The 19,440-nt window shown below is 41.0% G+C and overlaps 1 protein-coding gene across 1 annotated transcript in view; it reads right to left on the bottom strand.

The window, feature by feature from the left end:
- Positions 1 to 672: 672 nt before the first annotated feature.
- The window catches only part of TAF4B (TATA-box binding protein associated factor 4b), a 76,638-nt gene continuing 57,870 nt past the window's right edge, over positions 673 to 19,440 (bottom strand). Inside the window, exons 14-15 of the mRNA XM_074146547.1 lie at positions 12,129 to 12,248; positions 673 to 840 (exon numbers count right to left, since the gene is read on the bottom strand). Of these exons, the coding sequence (XP_074002648.1) occupies positions 673 to 840; positions 12,129 to 12,248 (288 nt within the window). The remainder of the gene's footprint in view (positions 841 to 12,128; positions 12,249 to 19,440) is intronic.

A 19,440-nucleotide genomic window follows, 5' to 3' on the forward strand; every position in this document is an offset into this window, starting at 1 on the left:
ACTACACTGTCTGATGTACTTCAGTCACAAGAACAACCAATTTGGTCACCTTCCCTCAGTTACTTTCTCAGAGGAAAGGGGGAGGGCATTTGAGGTGAGGCAAGAAAGCACCCCTCCTTCCTTTTGCTTGCTACTTTGCTCTCCATGACTGAGCATCCAGTAGTAATTTTAAACCCAGAAAATTTAAGGAGATGCTGAGTGAGACAGGCAATACATTAGCATGTTGACTGATTGCTGGTTCATGATTAAATACAGTTGCCATGCTATGCAGTGCCTTTAAAGTGTTATTTATTTCCCTAAATAAGGTTGGATTAGAAGAAGGCACTACATGTAGAACAGATGTTGCAGACTCTGGAGTACTGAAGCAAGCGACATACATAAACTAGGTACATGTATCAAGCCCTCAGAGCCTGCAAGTCAGTTAAATGCAGGCAAGTAGGCAGAGGTGCTTGTGTGTGCAGCTCTGTTTTCACTGGTTTACAGACTGGTTTAAGCCAAATATTATTAAAAACCCTACAGGTGCTAAGTTAGGTATTTAATAAAAATGTTTATCTGTAAACAAAAGTTATCCTTACAACGGATCACCTTCCAGAAATTGGAATTTCAAGACAGTGCAACAATGCTTCAGTGTTTTCTTTGGCAGTAGACAGCAAGGTGAAATGTAAATTCAATTCACTTCAGCAGAGCACGGTACAAGGTTAGAGAATGCTTCATCTCCCTCTCTTGTTCCATGCAGAATATCAAGTCCCTGAGACAGACGCGGGTTATTCTTGGACAGAGTAGCTGTTTTGTAAGGCTAAAACTTGATGATCCAGGAGCAATTCCATTGCGATTCAAACCCTAAATGGAGGAGGGACAGAGAAAAGAAAAAAAACAAAAACATTAGAATTCCATGTAAATACAAGTTTTTAACCACACTGGTTGGATTATACTGCCTACTTGCATAAAATTAGCTTGCTGATGTTCAGCTTTACATGTTGAAAACCAGCACTTCAGAAATCCTTGCACATTAGATACTTTAAAAAACACAGCAAGCACTTGCCAGTTGATGGATTATTTCAGTCAAAGCAAGCAGAAAATTCTCCTTCTTTAAAACTATATTATTATGGTAAGATAAATAACTGCTGTTTCACTGAAGTCACACTGCATAGACACTTTGCACTGAGAAAGGATAAACTAACTACAAAAATGGTACTACCATGGTTCCTGTGCAGAGCCCCAGGTTGTGCAAGGCTCTTACTCCCACTTGCAAACACCCGAGCTCCAGACATTCCCATCTCTTCTTGAAGAAAACCATCACTGTGATTGGGCTCTACCTTGACGTACGTCTGGGAGAAACTCTTACCCTGGCCCTCACCTGTGAATTGTCCTTTAAGGGAGCAACAAACACACAGAGTCAAAGCATCCGCACATTCAGAACACTATCCGAGCTTATTCATCTCAGTCGGCTGCCTCCCTTGGTTATGAAAGCACAGTTGGTAGGAGATGATGATGTTTAGTAGTTATACATTCAGGCTACTGGAATGAGCAACCCCCACGCATTCCAAAATGCCCCAAGATTTATTATTAGGGGCGGGGAGGAGGAAGATTACCACGAGCTGCACAATAGACTGGCTACTTATCTTGGAGCCAATCTATGCTACACAGCCAGTCTCTTATCACTACTGGAGGGTTCTCGGTAATGAATGCAATTTGTACAAATACGAGTGCTCAGTCTCTGTAACTTCAGCAAGGCAATGCCTGCCAGCATCAACACCAATTGGAGACGGTGTTGCTTGGATGCCGTGTTAACTATATCAATTCTTACCCTAACACTCTCTGCAAGACTTCAGCAAAATGACTTTGCCCACTTTGCTTAGAGAAATCTGGTTAAACCCCCCATATATTAGAAACAAATACCAGTGCTGGACTATCCATAGCAGTGAATGCTACTGTTGTTAGGGGGAAAGCATTGAAATTTATTAAAAAAAAAATAAAGAGATTCACCAGAGAGCATACACTAACCACTGAAAACCCAGGGCATACTGCAGAAATGGAAGCTGTATTTCTTACTAGCAGCACGCAGGGTATTCAGCACCATTTCATTTGCTTTACAGTCGATACTATTAAACACTATGAAATGCCATCACTTGAAATTTTCAGTTTGTTAAATGGCTTGGAACAAATGCGTGCGTGGGGAAGACTGCTGGCCACATCACACAGAGAGGGCACTGCTGTCCTGGTAAGACACAAAAGGGTCACAGTTCAAGTTTGTCATATGACAACCCTGAAGGATCCAGGGAAAAGATAGCGCTGCAATGCAGCTGCCAGCACGGGTTGAAAAGGAGGTCAATCCAACAGGATGCAGCAGAAGGCCCGAGGCAATGTTATAAATGAAACAAACCCCAAGGGTTTTCAGTAACCCAGCAGCAATGTCCTTTATAATTCAAAGAACTTTATGGAGGTGAGAGTATTTTCTCTCTAAATAGTCATTAGACTAGAAGTCTTACCTTTAAAAAGAGACCAAAGACACCTGATTGCTGTTCAATCCTTACAAAAAGGGGGGGGGACAGCACAAATCCCCGAGCCTGCTTTGGAAGCTGTTGGAGATGTAAGATGTTACAATAGGTCAGGAGCACCAAGCTGCCCGTGTTCGAGACGGGGTTTGTTTATTCTTAAATTCTTACCCATCATGCCCAGCGCAGAGACATAAAGTGATGTTATGCTGTAATTAATATCACATCCAAAGCCAAAGCTTATCCTGGACTCCTGTTTGCTCAGACAGCCAGTTCATACTTCTTGGTTTCACGTCGCATCACACCGGCTTATCAGAACTACCGAGTACAGCATTCCAGGGGCCAGGGGCTCTTACTAATTATTGAACATACCTAAACCAACAGCTGCTACCGCATCAAAGTTAAAAGAAAAGGTCCTTCTCTCAAAGTGCATGATGGTTTAAAATTACGGAAGCTAACAGACTGCCTAGGTCATTCCAGTCCAGACCAGGACTGTGTTGGGGAACTCTGAACTAAGTTTATAGGGGGATGAGCACTAACTCCTTTTAGCTACTGTCCCCATGTCTTTCATGGGTTTCTTTTGGAGTTTGGACCAAGCAGTGGATGGTGACATATTGCCCGTATTTTTGTAATAAAACATTTAGAGAACCAAAAGTGAAAACACTTAAGATGCCATCTGTGCATCAAAATGAACCACCACAGGTGCCTCTGTTAATAAAAAGCCAAGGCTTTTTTTAAGAAGTGCCCAACTCTTGAGCTCTCCAGCTGACACAAGGGAGACTTTAGGGGAGGTTCCTCCACCGCTCAGTTCTCAGAGCCTCCTCTTGAGCAAGTTCCTCTTAGGCAGCAGGTTGATCTTGTCTGGCCCTAGGCCACAGTCAGCAGTCCCCTCCTTTACAGCTCATATCCCCCTTCCTGCACAGACGCTCCCCCAAGCTGCTTCTGAGACTTTAATACCCTGGTTAGAACAACACCAGCCCGTTCCTTGCTGCCAGACATCTCTATTCCATTCCTCCCAGCTAGGCATCAACCGCATGTGTCTTGCTATTTTGGGTAATTCTTCTCTGCAGAAGTCTTCAGCCCACCCTAAGACAGCTTTGTGAGTCTCTTCTGAGGGGAAGTGAAAAAAGCTGCATTTCAACCAGGCCACAGACAAGTATAAAGATAAGTGAACATAAAATGCATCCCTGTAGAACTAATTCTAGCAAAGGGTACTGCAACCAGCCTGCACCCCCCCCTTCTGCAACACCTAATTATTAGTGCCTTAACTAGCAATTGTAGCGACTTTTTTCTCTTTTAATTTTCTCCCTGTCTTTTTTTAATTTTATTTTTTTTTTTAAATTGGGAGCACTCCCCCACAGGGGAGGCTGGAAGACATCAACCATATCCTGATGTTCCTGCCTTTCACTGAGCCCCCAGCACCCCACTTTCCTTCCAAAAGAGAAACAACGTGGAGACGTGCAGTCCAGGAGGGGTAGCTATCAGCATAAATATTACCGGTCAATCTGGGTATCAATGACCTGGGTATCGGCAGCTGACAGGGAGCTAACAGTCCCTGTTTGTAAGCCATGTAAAGTGCTGTAGCAACGTGGCTCTGCACCACTGGAAACCACCCCTTACAGTACCAAGACCACCAGCTGGTTTAAAATCAGCCCCAGGAGGCCACAACAGCTGCGGTCCTGCTCCTCAGAGTCAAGTCAAATCAGCAACTTTGCCAAAGCAACATGCTGTCACTCTTTCTTGGTCCTCAGAGCCTTTTAAATACACCTAACAGAGATCAGTTACTCTCACTGATCTTGGCAGCAGAAGACATCGTGGAGCTCCTGCTGTACTCCCACACCCGTTGTGCAGCTACTTTAGTTGACAGGTTGCTCCTGGAAACTGTTTTAAGATCTCTAGAGCTCTCTCCAGTGGCTGGACTGAGAATTAAATACCAACTCTCTCTGAAAAGGTGACATATGATCTACAAGTCTGGATCACAGGTACTGACAAGGATATCAAAGCTGCTCAGAGCTCACCTCCAAGCCCCGATACAAAGCTCAGAGAGGTCAGCAGACACCTTCCTTCCCACCAAGTCCAGGTGAGGCTCAGTGAGCTGCTCCTGGCAGAGTACGTTCCCTTCTCAAATTCAATGGCTTCACACCCATCGCATTCAAAATTTTAAACTCTTAAGAAGGGGCCACTTTAAGGGAGCAATGCATGCAGTCAAGTGTTAAAAAGTCAAGCCAAGAGTTCTCATTCCAATTTTTGGTGTGGCATAAACACACCCCAGTCTCAGAGCCAAGGTCCCAAGAGAGCAAATTGTCACGGCGGTTCTGCTGCGCATCGTAAAAACACCACCAGCAGAAGGAAGCAAAGGCACAAGACCATTTTCAATGACTTCTCCAAACACTGGATAATTAGAGCTGCGTGCAGAAAAGACCTTGCTGGAAGGTGGTAAAGGCATCTAGCGAATCGGAGCAAAAGTATCCAGGTTTAAGGCCCAGCTCTGTCACCTGTGGTCACACTGATGCCTGTGATATCTAGTGTACCCTGTACATTAGTTTCCCACCTGTAAAACACAGAACACATTCCTGTCTCACAGGAGGAAAAAAGGGGTTAAAAAGCCATTAATGCACTGTGGAGTGCTCAATCACTTTCCCAGATCTCCGAGTAGCGAAGGGGAAGGAAGGGACCCTGTCAGAATTGTGAAAGTTTTGCTTGTACAAATAAGTGCATAATTTAGGCCAGAGAAAATGAAGTGAAAAAAGTTGATATTATATTGGTGACAAGCCAGCCTACTGATGCTCCCTATTCTAACAAGCCTCAGTCTGCTAGAAGTACTCCCACATTCACAATACTGAAATACTACATTACTCAATATTTATATAAATATGATATTTTTAAAAAATAAAGTTGGTGGCATTGGGTGCTGGGTTTTTTGGTGGGTTTTTTTTTTTCTTAACCATATAGACCACTAGGGTAGAACAAGCCAATGTCTGAAAGGCTTAGATTTCTATTTCCAGTCTGCTTCTCGTGCAGCTGAAAACACGCATGTATATGTATGATGTTATCTGCTGTAGTCTACAAAGAAGCCTCACGAAGCTGTCAGATCTATCTAATAGAGAACGCTATTCAACTACGCATTTTTCCTCAGATTGCATTGCAACATTCCTACAAGTCCTTTCAAATGTAGGCAACAACATGTTTTACATAGTGAAACAAATTACTGCGAATGTAATGTCAGTTTATTCACTATTATGCCCAAGATTCATGTACGCATGTCACTTCGTATGGCTACATCAGATGCTTAATCTGTACCTGGAGGTAATGAATACTATACAAATATGTCATGTTAGTTAATAGACAATTATTAAGCTGAAATTTTCTGGCTCTTTGCCACATCATTTTAAGCAATGTATTGTCAACTAAATTATAAATCTCTTGACCCTTCACATGTCATCAACATTTGCGCATTACCAATATGTTCAGCCTAAAGCTACAATGCAATTAGTCATTTAAATTGCAGATATCTTTCACACATAGGAAGAATTAAGTTCATCTCTAGCACAGAGAAGGCACAATATGGGCCAATGAACTGTATTTCTCAAGTGTGTGAATGGCAGTTGAGAATATTTTTGCCTATTTATATGGGAAAAAATTCACATCAAGTGTATGGCCTAGACTGACAGCAGCCAGGAAATTTAGTACTGAAATTGAAACTCTCTAGCTAACACGGCTGTGCTTCAGTCGTGCAGCAGATAAGTAAGATGCTGAAGCCATATTTTATAATTGCAGTAACACTTTTAGCTCCCCTCTTCCCCAAAGGTATGACCACGCCATAGACTCTTCGATTGTCCCGACAGCCTGAGTAAGAACCAGAAACTGAAATCAAGAATCTGCATACGTTAAGCATATGCAAAGCAGAAAAAAGAAAAACCCTCCTGTATCACTTCAGACCTAAATCCCAAAATGGGCTGGAGGAAGGGGTGGTAGAGACAGAGACACACAGAGAGAGAAACCCCTGAAGTGTAGAAATAGATTTTGTAGCCTGACTCTGAACACCTACTTACATGCAAGTAGTATAGGTCCAATTTGAAGTGATTGCTTTTAAATTCATTTTCTGCAGCTTTTAAGAAAATACTTTAGCAGACTATCGTGTACCAATGCTAAGCACCAGCCAGCAGCCTCTCTGTGCCCCATGGATATACAGGGAGTAGCAAACCTATCATCCATTTGCTACAGAGCCAACTTCTGCCTTTAATTCACATTTAGACACAGTCACGTCCTTAATACCAATACTGAAGCTGATGAATTATGCTAGCGTGTCCTCTCATCAGCAGAGCTCGTGGTCAGAAAGGGTGCAGTAACTTCTACAGCTACCACTCATAGGAGTGTAAAGCCAGATACCCCTTAACTACCACACATTCCTCCCACAAACACCAAAAAGAGTGATTTGATTGCCACACGGTAGAAAAACCAAAACATCTCTCTTCCCCAAACATTTGGAAGAGTTGAGGTTTTCTTTTATTCTGCAGAAAAGGACTTGATGCCTAAAACCTTAGTTCTCCCCAGGTCAGCCTAAAGAGCATTTCCAAAGCTTAAACATGCACCATATACAGAATATGTTTGATCAACATGCATATTGGTATTCTAAGCTGTAAAGCAAGAAGCATAAGTTTAAGTTCTGCTAACAATGATCAGATGTGGCAGAGACCTTGCCCTAAAAGAGAAGGCAACACACTTGTTTTGTCCACCCACAATCAATACTTAAAGTGGAACAATGACTAGTGTAGTAAACAAGACATTTCTCCCATTTCTTCTTGCTGAACGTCTTCCCAGAAGGAGAATACAAGCCTAATTGTGGACTGCAGTATCAGAAGATGTGCATCACCTTGGAAGTACTGCATTATTTTACACATGTTGGCCAGAGCTAAGAGTTTGACAGGAAGAAAGTACTTGAATGGCTCCGCACTGACCCTAGGATATCACCTGCACCATTAGTAGCCTCAGTTTCCACAGCAGACCCAGACCATGGGTAGCAAGGCAAGGCTCACATGTACTAACAGAGCCGCCAGTCCTGGTGAGGGACCAAACAGCCACAAGCAGTATCTGGAAGGAGGAAATTTCCTTTGCCATTGGCTCAGGCAAAATCAAAGAAAAGACACAAAGATTTACCCCTGAGTGAGTCAATGTGACCAACGTGGAAAAAGTCAACTGAAGGACACGCCACCAATGGCACTTCAGGACACTTTCAAGTAGTTAACGTGTTATCGAGCCAAAAAATGGATGAGAAGCAAGCAGTCTCCCCCCGCAAATTACACAGAAGTGCAGGCATCCAAGTAAGTTTTCCTGTATAAAGCAGAAGAATGGTCCAAACACAGTCTTCAGAAGCTGATCATAACAGCCAGTCTCCGAACTCCACTTTCAGAAATGTATCTAGACTTTTTTTCCTTCCTTCTGTGTGATACCACACAAACATACGGCCCTCAATTCAAGACCAAAGATGAGCTGGGATCTGGGACACCTTTGGGTAGAAGGAAAGTAAGTTTAAGGACTCAGAACTGCAGTCTGTTTCCTCACTGAAGAAAGCTTTAAATATCTGCAAGGGTTTTCAAACTTCTAAGACTCCAGTTACAGTGAGAATGAGACAAAGCTGTTTCCAAAATAGCTTTGTCATCAGAAAAGCAGTAAAACTAAACCCAAAATAATCCTTGACTATTTCTCAGCATTGAAAACATTATGGGGCATGTTACCAACCCATAAAAACTATGAAACAGAACACAGAATCAAGGAAGTAAGTCTGCGGCTTCAAGTTTATTTTTTTCTGATTTGTTTTAGAAGTGTTGTCCCTTCTCAAGATGAGTTATTTTTCAATTCTTCCCACCCTTTAATTCATCATGTTCACCACATGCCCCCCAAAAATGGAAAAGAGGTGGGTAACAAATACACAAACCCAAAAACACACATGAATGAAATACAAAGGCCTCTCCCCCGCATTGTATCCAAAAGTGTCCAGAGGGACCAGAACGAGAGAGAAGAAGATATTACCACCTCTGGAATACAAGTAGCACCAATTAACACATTTTCACAATAGAGGGGATTTTCTTACCAGGGCTTTCTCAAATTACTCTTTCTGAACAATACCATTCAAATATTAAGTTGTAGTGAAGAGAACATGCAAAACTACACAAATGAGTGTTTCCAACCAGAAGAGGAAAAGAATTCCCATCATACTGATGCCTTTTTTCTTTTTTTTTAAATTAGCCTAGAGCATTGGCCTTGTTTTTTCATTCCATGATGTTCATGGATTTGCACCTACTGCTATTTCAAGTTTAGCAATACATTAGCAATAATCATGGCAAGATATAGTTTACCCTTTTTATATTGCTTTTAGTTCCAAATTAGTTGACAGACACTCCTCTGGGCAAGAACCTCTTTCTTTATTTGCTACCTGCTGCACTATAAAGTGACGTGGCTGCTGGTAAGCAGGCTTCCAGCTGAAAAGAACATGCTCATGTCACCACATGTTCTAGTTTCCAGATTAAAATAATCCATAATAGTTGTCCTTAAAAGACCAAGTAAAGAAAGCAGAATTTCAGAGAACAAGAAAGGATGAATGTATAGGAATCAGACATTCAACCATATCAGGAAAAAGACTTTCCAGAAGAGGTGCAAAACCAAGTGGCACAGTACAGAGGAAGCAGATACCTAAGGCTGAAGAACCATCCCAATTAAAACACAGACACTCATTTGTGGAAAAAGGAAACATGGTATGCTAAGAAATGCTGTTCTGAGCCCTTTATACTTACTGTTGTTGCAACAAAAGGTAGCAGACACACATCAACCCACTCTGCTGAGCACCACTCTTACAGTACCCATTACATTTTGGTACTGAATAAAGAAAAGCAAATATGTAACAAGTTTGCTTACAGAGCTTCACTTTTTTAATACATACTGTAACTGATTATTTCTTCCCTGTCTCCCCAAGTACCTTAGGGCTTCAGTTTACATCAATAATGGCTTGAAACAATTCCTCTCCTTTAATTATTGCAGTAGGCAACCATAAGAAGAAGCTGAATGGAGTCAACTTTGCTCTAACATGGACATAAGAGACAAACATTGTACAAAGAACATTACCCAAGGAAAGTGGAAGTCTCAGTTACAAAAAAAAAAAAACCAAAACCAAAATGCAGTTAGCATCAGTGATTTCATTCAATACTGTCAAAGCATCACCCGTATTCAGGGACAACTTATTCCATCATACCCGTCTACCAAGATATTAGACTTAAAAAAAAAAAAAAAAACAACAAAAACAAACAGTCACAAGAGTATTATGCACAGATTTACTCCTTGCCATTGCATAGTCAGGAAGTTCTGACATTTAAGATTACTTGAGAGTAAAGCTGTCTGTATTTGCAATTTGAAATGAGAAAGCACATCCTGCCTGTTTAAATTATTCTCAGACAGGTTGCCCAAAAAGATGATTTTAAAGATGCCCAAATGTGTATCAGCCTAAGGCCATATTGTACTTGCTTTCAGTTTCAAAGACCTCCTTTCATCTCTGAAGAATGGAATGTTGTTTATTGCTCAGGATGTTTTGCCATGTTATCATGAATGTATTACAAATGTTCTGCTTCTTGAACTAGAGAGTGTTTGTCAAAACCATTCTTTATTCTACATGAGAAGTCTTAAGCCTTTTATAAATCCTGCTCAGATATATTGGGACGCTTCAGCGTCTAAGTCTAAACATCCTTCTCAAGTTTGTTATCCTGCATAATTTCACAAAAAAAGAAAAAAGGTCCACAGAGAATTGCTTTCTGGTAGCATGGAGCTGAAGTATTAGGCACTGGAATGCAAGATTGCATGCGAGAAACAAAAGTAGTTTCACTGGCAGAATTACTTTCACCTACTGCCCTTGCAGTTGAGTCTGGTAAGGCAACCTATATGAGAAGCATCTTAAAATACAGCAGGTAAATTTGTGACAGTGAAATGCTATCAAGGTTCATTGTTTGTTTTAGGCACGTTGTGTCCACGTTCTTTTAAACTGACAACTAAATAATGGATCACCAGCTTTCAATAGCAACATTGTTATCTGTCTCACTTTGGCACAATTTCATGAAGTGTTTAATAAAGCAGACACACCGCAGACGATGAGAAATAACTGAAAAGTACCTAACAGGCAGACTTGTTAAATATTCAGAAACAAATCTGGCAATAATTACAGAAAACCACTACGAAGAACAGGAATAGTTACTCGATAGAAGCTTGGGGGAAGACGAGAAAAGGATGGGGAAAACTGTTCTTGTGCTAAACTCATTTTTTCAAGTTTTTCCAGTGGTATTATAAAAAAAAAAAATAACTCATGTGAAAGTGTATTAAAAAACTTCAAAGAAGTGAAGAATAGCTGCTCAAAAGCTGGGAACGCTGCTTTCTGCAGCTTGTTTAGATACAGATTCCTACACTTGTGGCAAACAGGGAGCATTCAAGGAGGTAGTTGTGTCTCCATGTCTGATTTTTTTTTTTTTTTATTTTTTTCTGAGACACAAGTCTACCTCACCTCCTTCGAGAGGTCTCTTGTCACAGCCCAGGCTGAGAGAAAACCTACAGGACAGATGCCACCACTGTCTCAGTTACACTGCAAATAACTGAGGTTTATACAAGGTCCTTCCAGACTCCAGGATGCAAAAATGCGGGAGTATTTTCAATCCTAGCACCTATTTAAGCTTCCTAGGCCATAAACATGAAAAAGACTTAAGGTTTATCAGAAAGGAGAACTTTGCTACCACCTCTTCTGCTTCCACACAAGATTTATTTTCTAGGCCTTTGTTCATTGTGCTTGGGTCACAAGCCAACCAGCTGCTCACTTAAGCAACGTTGAGGCTTCATGAGAAAGATGGGCAAAACTGGCAACAACACTTGAGTGATAGCCCACAACACGTTCCTCCCACCTCCAGCTGAGATGATGGCTAACAGAAGTAGACCATCAGCCTTCTTGGAAAGAACTTCTGCAGCCCCATAAGCTTCCCAGATCCTGGAAACAGTTAATCTCCAGCACAATATTTAGAGATTTGTTAAGATCTGTTAAGATTTGTTAAAAGCACTTTCAAGGCACTTTTAAAATGCAGCATGAGCCAGAAAAAGTGATCTGGCTCATTGCAGAAACTGAATGGTCTAGCTTTATTTATAATTTCTTGCTTTTTGAGGGCAATCTAGCCAAGGCGAACTCACAGTATATTCGAAAAGAGTTCCTGTGCTTGGAAAAAAAAGTCCACAGCCAAGTATCAGAGCAAGAGCCACTTCAAAAGCCATCCAAAACAGCCATCATGACTTCAACTGAGGGGCCGTGACAACTAGCTGCTGTGGAAGACCATCACAGCTTTATTACCCGCCACTGCAGACAGAAGTTTCTCTGAGCCATCATTTCATTCAGTCCTGTACACACAGTGCTCTTATCCACAGTTGTTCTTATAACACACAGATAAATATCCCCAACAAATTTACCAGAAGCAATCCTTTCAAGTATCTAACACATGGAGTAGTTTTCTTACAGTATGTAACCAGCCACTTAGTGTAAGAGAATTTTCACTTCTTGCTACAGGGAAAGAAAAATAATTTGGTATGAAGACAACAACATGCAAGTCGTCTCCGTACCTCCAGCCCAGATCCAGTGCTTGATGAATCCAATGGTCTTTTCTTCCTTGGTCCAATGGCTGCCAAAGCAGTGAGGTTGGCTTCTCTTTGTTGCATTTGTGCTAACTCCAATTGCTGCATCTAATTTAAAAAGAAAACACCCACGTTAATTACAATATACAGTATGCTAAAGGTCTTGGTTCTCTTTATGGCAGCTTCAGCCAGCTCTGCAGTCCCTACTGAAACAATGTATTTCAAAGCATCTTTTCCTGTCTTTCTGGACACTTTTGACAGATTCCAATACTCCTTCATGCCTAGAGCCTTGAAACGCTAACAGCCCTATGGATAGCACTGCCTAAGTAACACTTTTTATGGAGACACATCACTACAGCCTTAACAGGAACCTTGCTGCTGGTTCCTCAGCCCATAAGCTTTGCCATTTCTGATTAACAGAAAATATTGACCAGAACCGGCTTATGAAGCCAGATTAGTACTAAAAATTGAAGTTAGCAAGTTCAGTGAACTGGGGATATTCTTAATTCAAAATCTCAATTCATGACTGCACAAGCAAGACAATTTCTTCACGCTGTATTTACCTGAACCCAGCACTCAACATTGCCATTCTATAAAATCTTATTATCCAGTATAACATGATGCTGTCTGTTCACTGATACTCTCTTTTCCAACTACGTATTTGAATCTTCAGGCATATCTGAAGCAAGTTAGAGATACACTGCCTATATTTAATTTCAGTCACCTCCAAAAACTGTTCAACACAGAAATCCTTAGAAACAACCTCTACCTGGGTTAGGCAAACTTGGGATAGGAGAGAACTCCATAGTCAAAAGGATTTTTTAAAAAAGAAAAAAAAAAAAAAGTTTTTCTCTCTGCATTTCAAGGTACATACTACTTCTTTCTATTCGGTAACTATAGATGCCAGCTGCTCTGGAGGCTCAATCAAGTCAAGTCTGGTAATACTAGCTTGGACTGGCCAGCTTGCTAATGCAACCACGCTGCTTTCAGACCCACCAGTTGTCCAACTTGGAGCATCAGTGGTGGGGAGTGTGCTTTCTCTCTGTAGAGAAGGAAGCTTTTCTATTTTTGAGTTTGTCCTTAAAACACAAACGTCTAGGTTTGATATTAATCCTTAAATGATCTGACACGCACCTAGAACAGCTCCTTAGCCCATGCTCTTCCCCACTCCAAGGAACTACAAAATCTGTTTGGATGGGAATTCTCTACATTCACGCATGCCCACGTCTTCAAAGATAGTACAGCCATATCGCGGTAGCAAAGCACCCAACTCTCCTCCCTTCCCTTAACCCCGCAAATCATTAAAAAAAAAGAAAAATTAATTAGAATTCCTCACTCAGTCAGTGAAGAATTACTTACTAAATATTTTGCTTACTAAACTTGCAATACACTATGTTTTTTCTTGCTTTTCAGCTCTCAGAGATCCTACTTGGAGAAGAGAAATTCAGCTGGCTAAGAAATGAGCTTGTAGCACCTACACAGCATTACTCCTCAACTTTCTACTACTGAAATAAGAATCCACAATAAAAAAACCACAAATACCATGTGGTTGGGTGGGGGCTTTTTTTTGTTGTTGTTGATAGTTTAGGGGGGTTTAGAGGTTGGCTTTTAGGGTTTGGTTTGTTGGGGTTTTTTTTGCAAGTCTGTAATTTTACTTCAGATTGGTAGATTCTTACTTCAGGGATGCTGGCAGCTTCACATCAAGTACTGCAGCCAGCTAGGCTACTTAAAGAATTTCAGTGCAAGACTCCTAAAAGGACATCCTGCCCTGGAAGACTCAAACTACAGCATGCTCAAGATTTTTCAACATAAATCAGGGAGTGCAAGACTTTGACATAAATATGTTGAGAGTAGTTGGGTTTTTGTTTGGTGGTTTTGTTTTGTTTGGTTTTTTTTTGGAAGATGAGACAAATGATTCAGTTATGAAAACAACACTATTTGGCAAGTCAGCTTTGATCACACTGTGTAGGCTTTTCCTTACAGAAACGTAGTAGTACTTCTTCAGCGCTAGATACCATCATTCACTTACCACACAGTCTATTTTTGCTTCTGTGTGCAGTGTAAACATTTAAAACCATATTTATCAGAATTACTTCAGTTCTGAATGGGGTTTTTCTGTTTATCTTTTTCAAAGTATACAGCACTGGTTTTAAGAATATTTTAGAGACTGTATGGTTTTATGTCCTTTATGTCCTTTAAACTTGAAAACTACAGTCCTGCGATTCTATGACATTACCCCAGCTGGTCTACTTGCATAAGATGTTTAAGATGAACTCCCCTTTAATCTCAGTCTTAAATATGTATATTTGTATCCAGGAACACATTGCAACCTATCAGGGATGGAGGAGAACAAGACTAACTCTGAAAAACTAACTTGAAACTTCACAAACTGTGAAACACAGAGACTTAGAAACCACTTTTATGTGACATCTTCATCACTCTCTGGATTAATCGGGAGCAATAAAACGCTGAGATCCTTTGGCAGAGGCACATGCTGACTTCCAGCCCCAGCTGCCCAGGCCTCCAACACCTGGAGCCACCCTCACTCACAGGGAGCATCCCTGTAGAAGTACACTTTCCTGCTAGCAATCTAGCTCAGTTGTCATGGTGGCTGCCTGTCCACCACAGTCTTCTTGCCATGAGAAGAGGCCTTACAATATGCCACACACATAGCATCACTCTGGGGGCAAATTAAATTCCAAAAGGCTCCAGTGGCAAAGAAATGAGAAGGGGAAAGACGGTTTGCTTTAAGAATCATTACACTTAAAATGAAAAAGACTTTCAAAACCATTAAACTTAAAACAAAAATGAAAACAAAGGGCTTTATTAGCTTAACTTTCTGCTTCTATCACTGGGAATCATCAGAAAACATATCCCTCCTCTCCCTCAACCCTACAAAACACATACAAACCAGCTTCATTGCAGTTAGACATCTTAAAAATGGGTGGCTGCTGAACGTGTGCTCACTGGTTTGAAGCAGCATTGAAGTAAGACACACGCCCCCTCCTCTTTACAGCTGATGTTGTTGGGCAGCAAAGACCAAGGACAAGGGGCAGAGACATGAAATAAATATCAAGGGGGCTTTGGGTTGCCATCAGCATGGGCTGGAGGGGACTAGATGGGTTGCGAAATGCATGCTGTCAACACAGACACCATGCAGGAGTGAGCACTGCTGCAGGGGGAGCAGTGTTGGCAAAAAACCCACCGATCCAACGGACAGGATGACACTTGGTGGATGGTATAAATAAGATGCACATTCTAGAAACAGAACTGATGCATCTTTGGCCACGCAGTTTCCAAGACAATGCCAGAAACACATGCTACTACCATCACCTACTTTTCACTTTGTAACCAGCCAAAGGATTTTTCAAATCAGGCAGAATCTCAACAGAGTTTTGGAGCAAAAGAAAAAAAGAAATCATAGTCTCGCTACATTCTAGACATCTTGGGGATTTTTCTGAGAACCATAATTAAGACAAATGAATTTAAACACTCAATCTCCATAATGGACTCAACAGATCCCCATTAAGCGATACGGGCAGGCATCCAAATTACCCTGCTGAAGCCAGCAAAATCATCTTTTCATCAAGTTTTGTTCCATTAAAAAGTGTGAGATTAAATGTCCAAACATTGTGTGAGCAGTTAAAAGCACAGGATAAGGAGAAGACAGGTAGATGATAACATCAAGGGATACCTGAGGATACTGGCTGAGTAACTATTGCCAGGTTTTCCTAAACAAGATTAGGAAAGAGCAAGAGGCAACTATATCGAGTCAAATCTTTCTTTAACAGAGAGTTTTGTAGCACACAAGTTAGGGCAGAAAGATCACTGCACTAAGTGAAAGACAGTAAAAGTAATATTTTAATAAAGTGTATACACAACATAAAGAAGCTGCATCTAGTATTGTTTCCCTTCTAGGGGCCAGTTTTACTAATAGTGGTGCCTCTGACTAAAATAGGATACAAATAGGAACTGTCATACCCAGGTTTGTATCTCAAAGACAGATGATTTTTCTTCCTTGAAGAGAGAAGAGTGTAATGCCAATTCAAGAGGAGCAGGGGGAACTTGTGCCATGCATTGAACCCACAAACTAGCAGGTTTCCCCTCAACCTGACCTACTTCATCTGCTGAAAGATGCTCCTGTTCCGCCACAACACAGGAGTCCAACACACGTTCCGTGCAAAATTCATTCCTCAAGAAGGGCATTGAGAGGGGACAATCTCCAGGAAAGAGGCAAATGAATGTTCATGCTCCTTCTCCCCACTTTTTGATTTTTACATATGCTAAGAATCTCAGTACAAAGAGTTCTAAAAACCTGTGTATAAGGATCAAATTGCTATGAAAACGTCTCAGAACTTGTAAAATAGTCTTTGTTGCTGCTGGCTTTTTTAATAATAAAAATAGGGTTTAAAGTCTGGTCTTGCAGCAAGCAGGAATCTCTAGGGTGACACAATAACCATTTTAGTTAATCTGACCTGCAGCACAAATCAAGAAGTAAGTTATGTTTTAAAGTCCTCCCTTATAGTGAAATGGCATTTGCAGCATGGCTGTAATCACACAAAATGAAAGGTTTTAAAATTGACCTCTCTGTTCTTCACTCAATTCTCTACTGAGGAAAATATTTCTTTTCCTGCCCACAGAAATTCTCTCTCACTTACGTCTCATACTCCGTATTTCAGACGATATGCAAAATCTATTTTTACTACTACACCAGTGACATTTTAATATTAAAAATTAAATTTCAAGTTGCATAAGACGACAAGAAGTACTTCAGCTACGAGATGCCGAGAGTTTTTTTTAAAGCAATAGTGCAAGTTGGTTTCAAACCCTTTCAGTTAGGAAATACGTGATACCTAGTTGTTAGTGTTATCAGAGCTCCAGTAATTCAAGTTACAGAGATCTTGCAAGATTTTCCCTAAATACTCTAAGGAAGAATCCTTCAAATACAACTGAAGAAAGGAAAAAGTATACTCCAGTACAAATAAAATCAACTAATTCACACCAGCTAATCCATCATGCATACAGCTGCAGGTGGCTGTATTACCAAAGGAGGTGGGGAGGGAACAGAAGAGCTACCAAGCTGAATACACATTCACCTTCAAAAAGGTGTAATGAAACCCCTCATGTCTGGTCACAAAGTACCCAAAGCAGAACAGGGTATTTGATATAAGCTTCCATTGACCTGTTGGAACAGGTCCAGCGGAGGGCCACGAAGATGATCAGAGGGATGGAGCACCTCCCCTGTGGAGACAGGCTGGGAGAGTTGGGGTTGTTCAGCCTGGAGGAGAGAAGGCTCCGGGGAGACCTTATAGCAGCCTTCCAGTATCTGAAGGGAGCCCACAGGAGAGCTGGAGAGGGACTCTTTATCAGGGAGTGTAGTGATAGGACGAGGGGTAATGGTTTTAAATTGAAAGGGAGGAGATTTAGATTAGATAATTAGGAAGAAATTCTTTACTGTGAGGGTGGTGAGGCACTGGAACAGGTTGCCCAGAGAAGTTGTGGACGCCCCATCCCTGGAAGCGTTCAAGGCCAGGCTGGACGGGGCTTTGAGCAACTGCTCTAGTGGGAGGCGTCCCTGCCCATGGCAGGGGGGTTGGAACTCAATGATCTTTAAGGTCCCTTCCAACTCAAACCATTCTATGATTCTACAAACACATGAAACCTTTACTCACTAGATCCTCAAGGACAGTTTTACCAGGGAAGACTTCTCTAAAGGCAGGGAAAACAAATTAAGCATCTGTATTAGCCAGGGCTCACAGAGCTGAAACAGCTGTGAGGTTAAAGGAAAGCCAAACAGGTGACACTTGTCCAGCCCAGTGCTGGCAGATGACATACAGATGACAAGAAATTCATACCACTGCCCACTTCTGCGGGAGTTTCAATAAGTAAAGTACTAAGAAATAAATGAAGAGAGGTTTCTTTTCTCTACTTCTCAGACTTAAGTGTTAGGAGCTTATGTTTAGAAAAAAACCACCCCAAAATAGTGTTGGCAATGCAATAACAAATAAATACAGCCTTATGGATGTAAATGAGCTCAGAAGAAATGCTGGTAAGACAGACAGGCAGAGAAGCTAAACACCAGAATTCTGGACTGGGTTGCAATTAATATAAGGGAAAGACTAAAAAAGCACACTTACAAAATACTGGGTTTAATATAAAGAAAAAAGTGGGGATGTCTCCACATATGACATTGTAGGCTGACAGAGTACGGCACAGATTAAATAAATATTTAAAGTAACAGAAAAACTGGCAGGAGAGGAAACCAGGGAAGGCTGAAGACAAGTTAATGTATGCCTAAGGGTTATGTGTGCTATCCAGCAATAAGTACATCAGGAGTAATAAAAGCACTAAAGTAGATGAACAAGAATTTGTATAAGACTTGCAGGGGATAAAAAAGCAAGGAATATAAGCATACAAGAGAGGCAGAAGCCCCCAGTTCTTTCAGGTTCCACAATAAAGAAACTAAACAGCAAATTAATGAATATTAAAATTTAAATTAAGTCAATGCAACTGTGACCAAATATGAACATTTACTGTTTTCCAGCTTGCTTCAGTGAAAAAAGGAACCTGGACATCCACATTCATCCTTACTATTACCCTTTATCATACATTTTGAAAGAACTGAATGTTGAGGTACCTTTTAAAGTGGGCCACTTACCCCACTGAACTGACTTTTCTCTCTTGTTTCTATCCATTCTTTATTCTGACCATCTTTTTCAAAATTTCACTGGGTTTCATTGTGTCCTCCATTTAGAGCTTTGAAAGTTTTCTGCTGCTCCCAGTCGCTTCTCCCCTCATTGTCTTTGGAAAAAAAGAACTCCAATTTTTTTCGCATTCCCTTAAAGCATTTTAAGGAACTAGTGACGAAAATGAAAAATAAACCTTAAAAATCTGTTTTCAATCCCAAGCCTCTCGCACTGGTTGTCATAAAGCTCAATGAGCATTACTGCCTCCGGCCTCTACCTTTTCTATACAAAATTTTCTGCCCTACAGGTTGAATGCAGCTGAATAGCAGGCTTCTCATATGGGGGACATTCTCTGAGGAAAACTGACATTTGAAGGCTGCATATTTAAACATTTATCATCCCCTCCTCTTGCCTATAATGCAATTTCTCTTCTTGCAATTGCTTCCTTTCAAACTGTTTTAATTAGCCATACAATTAGTTTCCACTGACTTTTCCCTCTGTTGTAATTCAGATTTAACAGCAGAAAGGCAGAATAGCAGGCACTGGTTTGATATGCAGTCCTAACTTCCAATAGGGCTGTATGTAATACTGTAGGTTTCTTTCAGGTAAATATT

Source organism: Numenius arquata, chromosome 4 (genome assembly GCF_964106895.1).
Source record: "Numenius arquata chromosome 4, bNumArq3.hap1.1, whole genome shotgun sequence".
In the NCBI taxonomy this organism is placed as follows: domain Eukaryota; kingdom Metazoa; phylum Chordata; class Aves; order Charadriiformes; family Scolopacidae; genus Numenius; species Numenius arquata.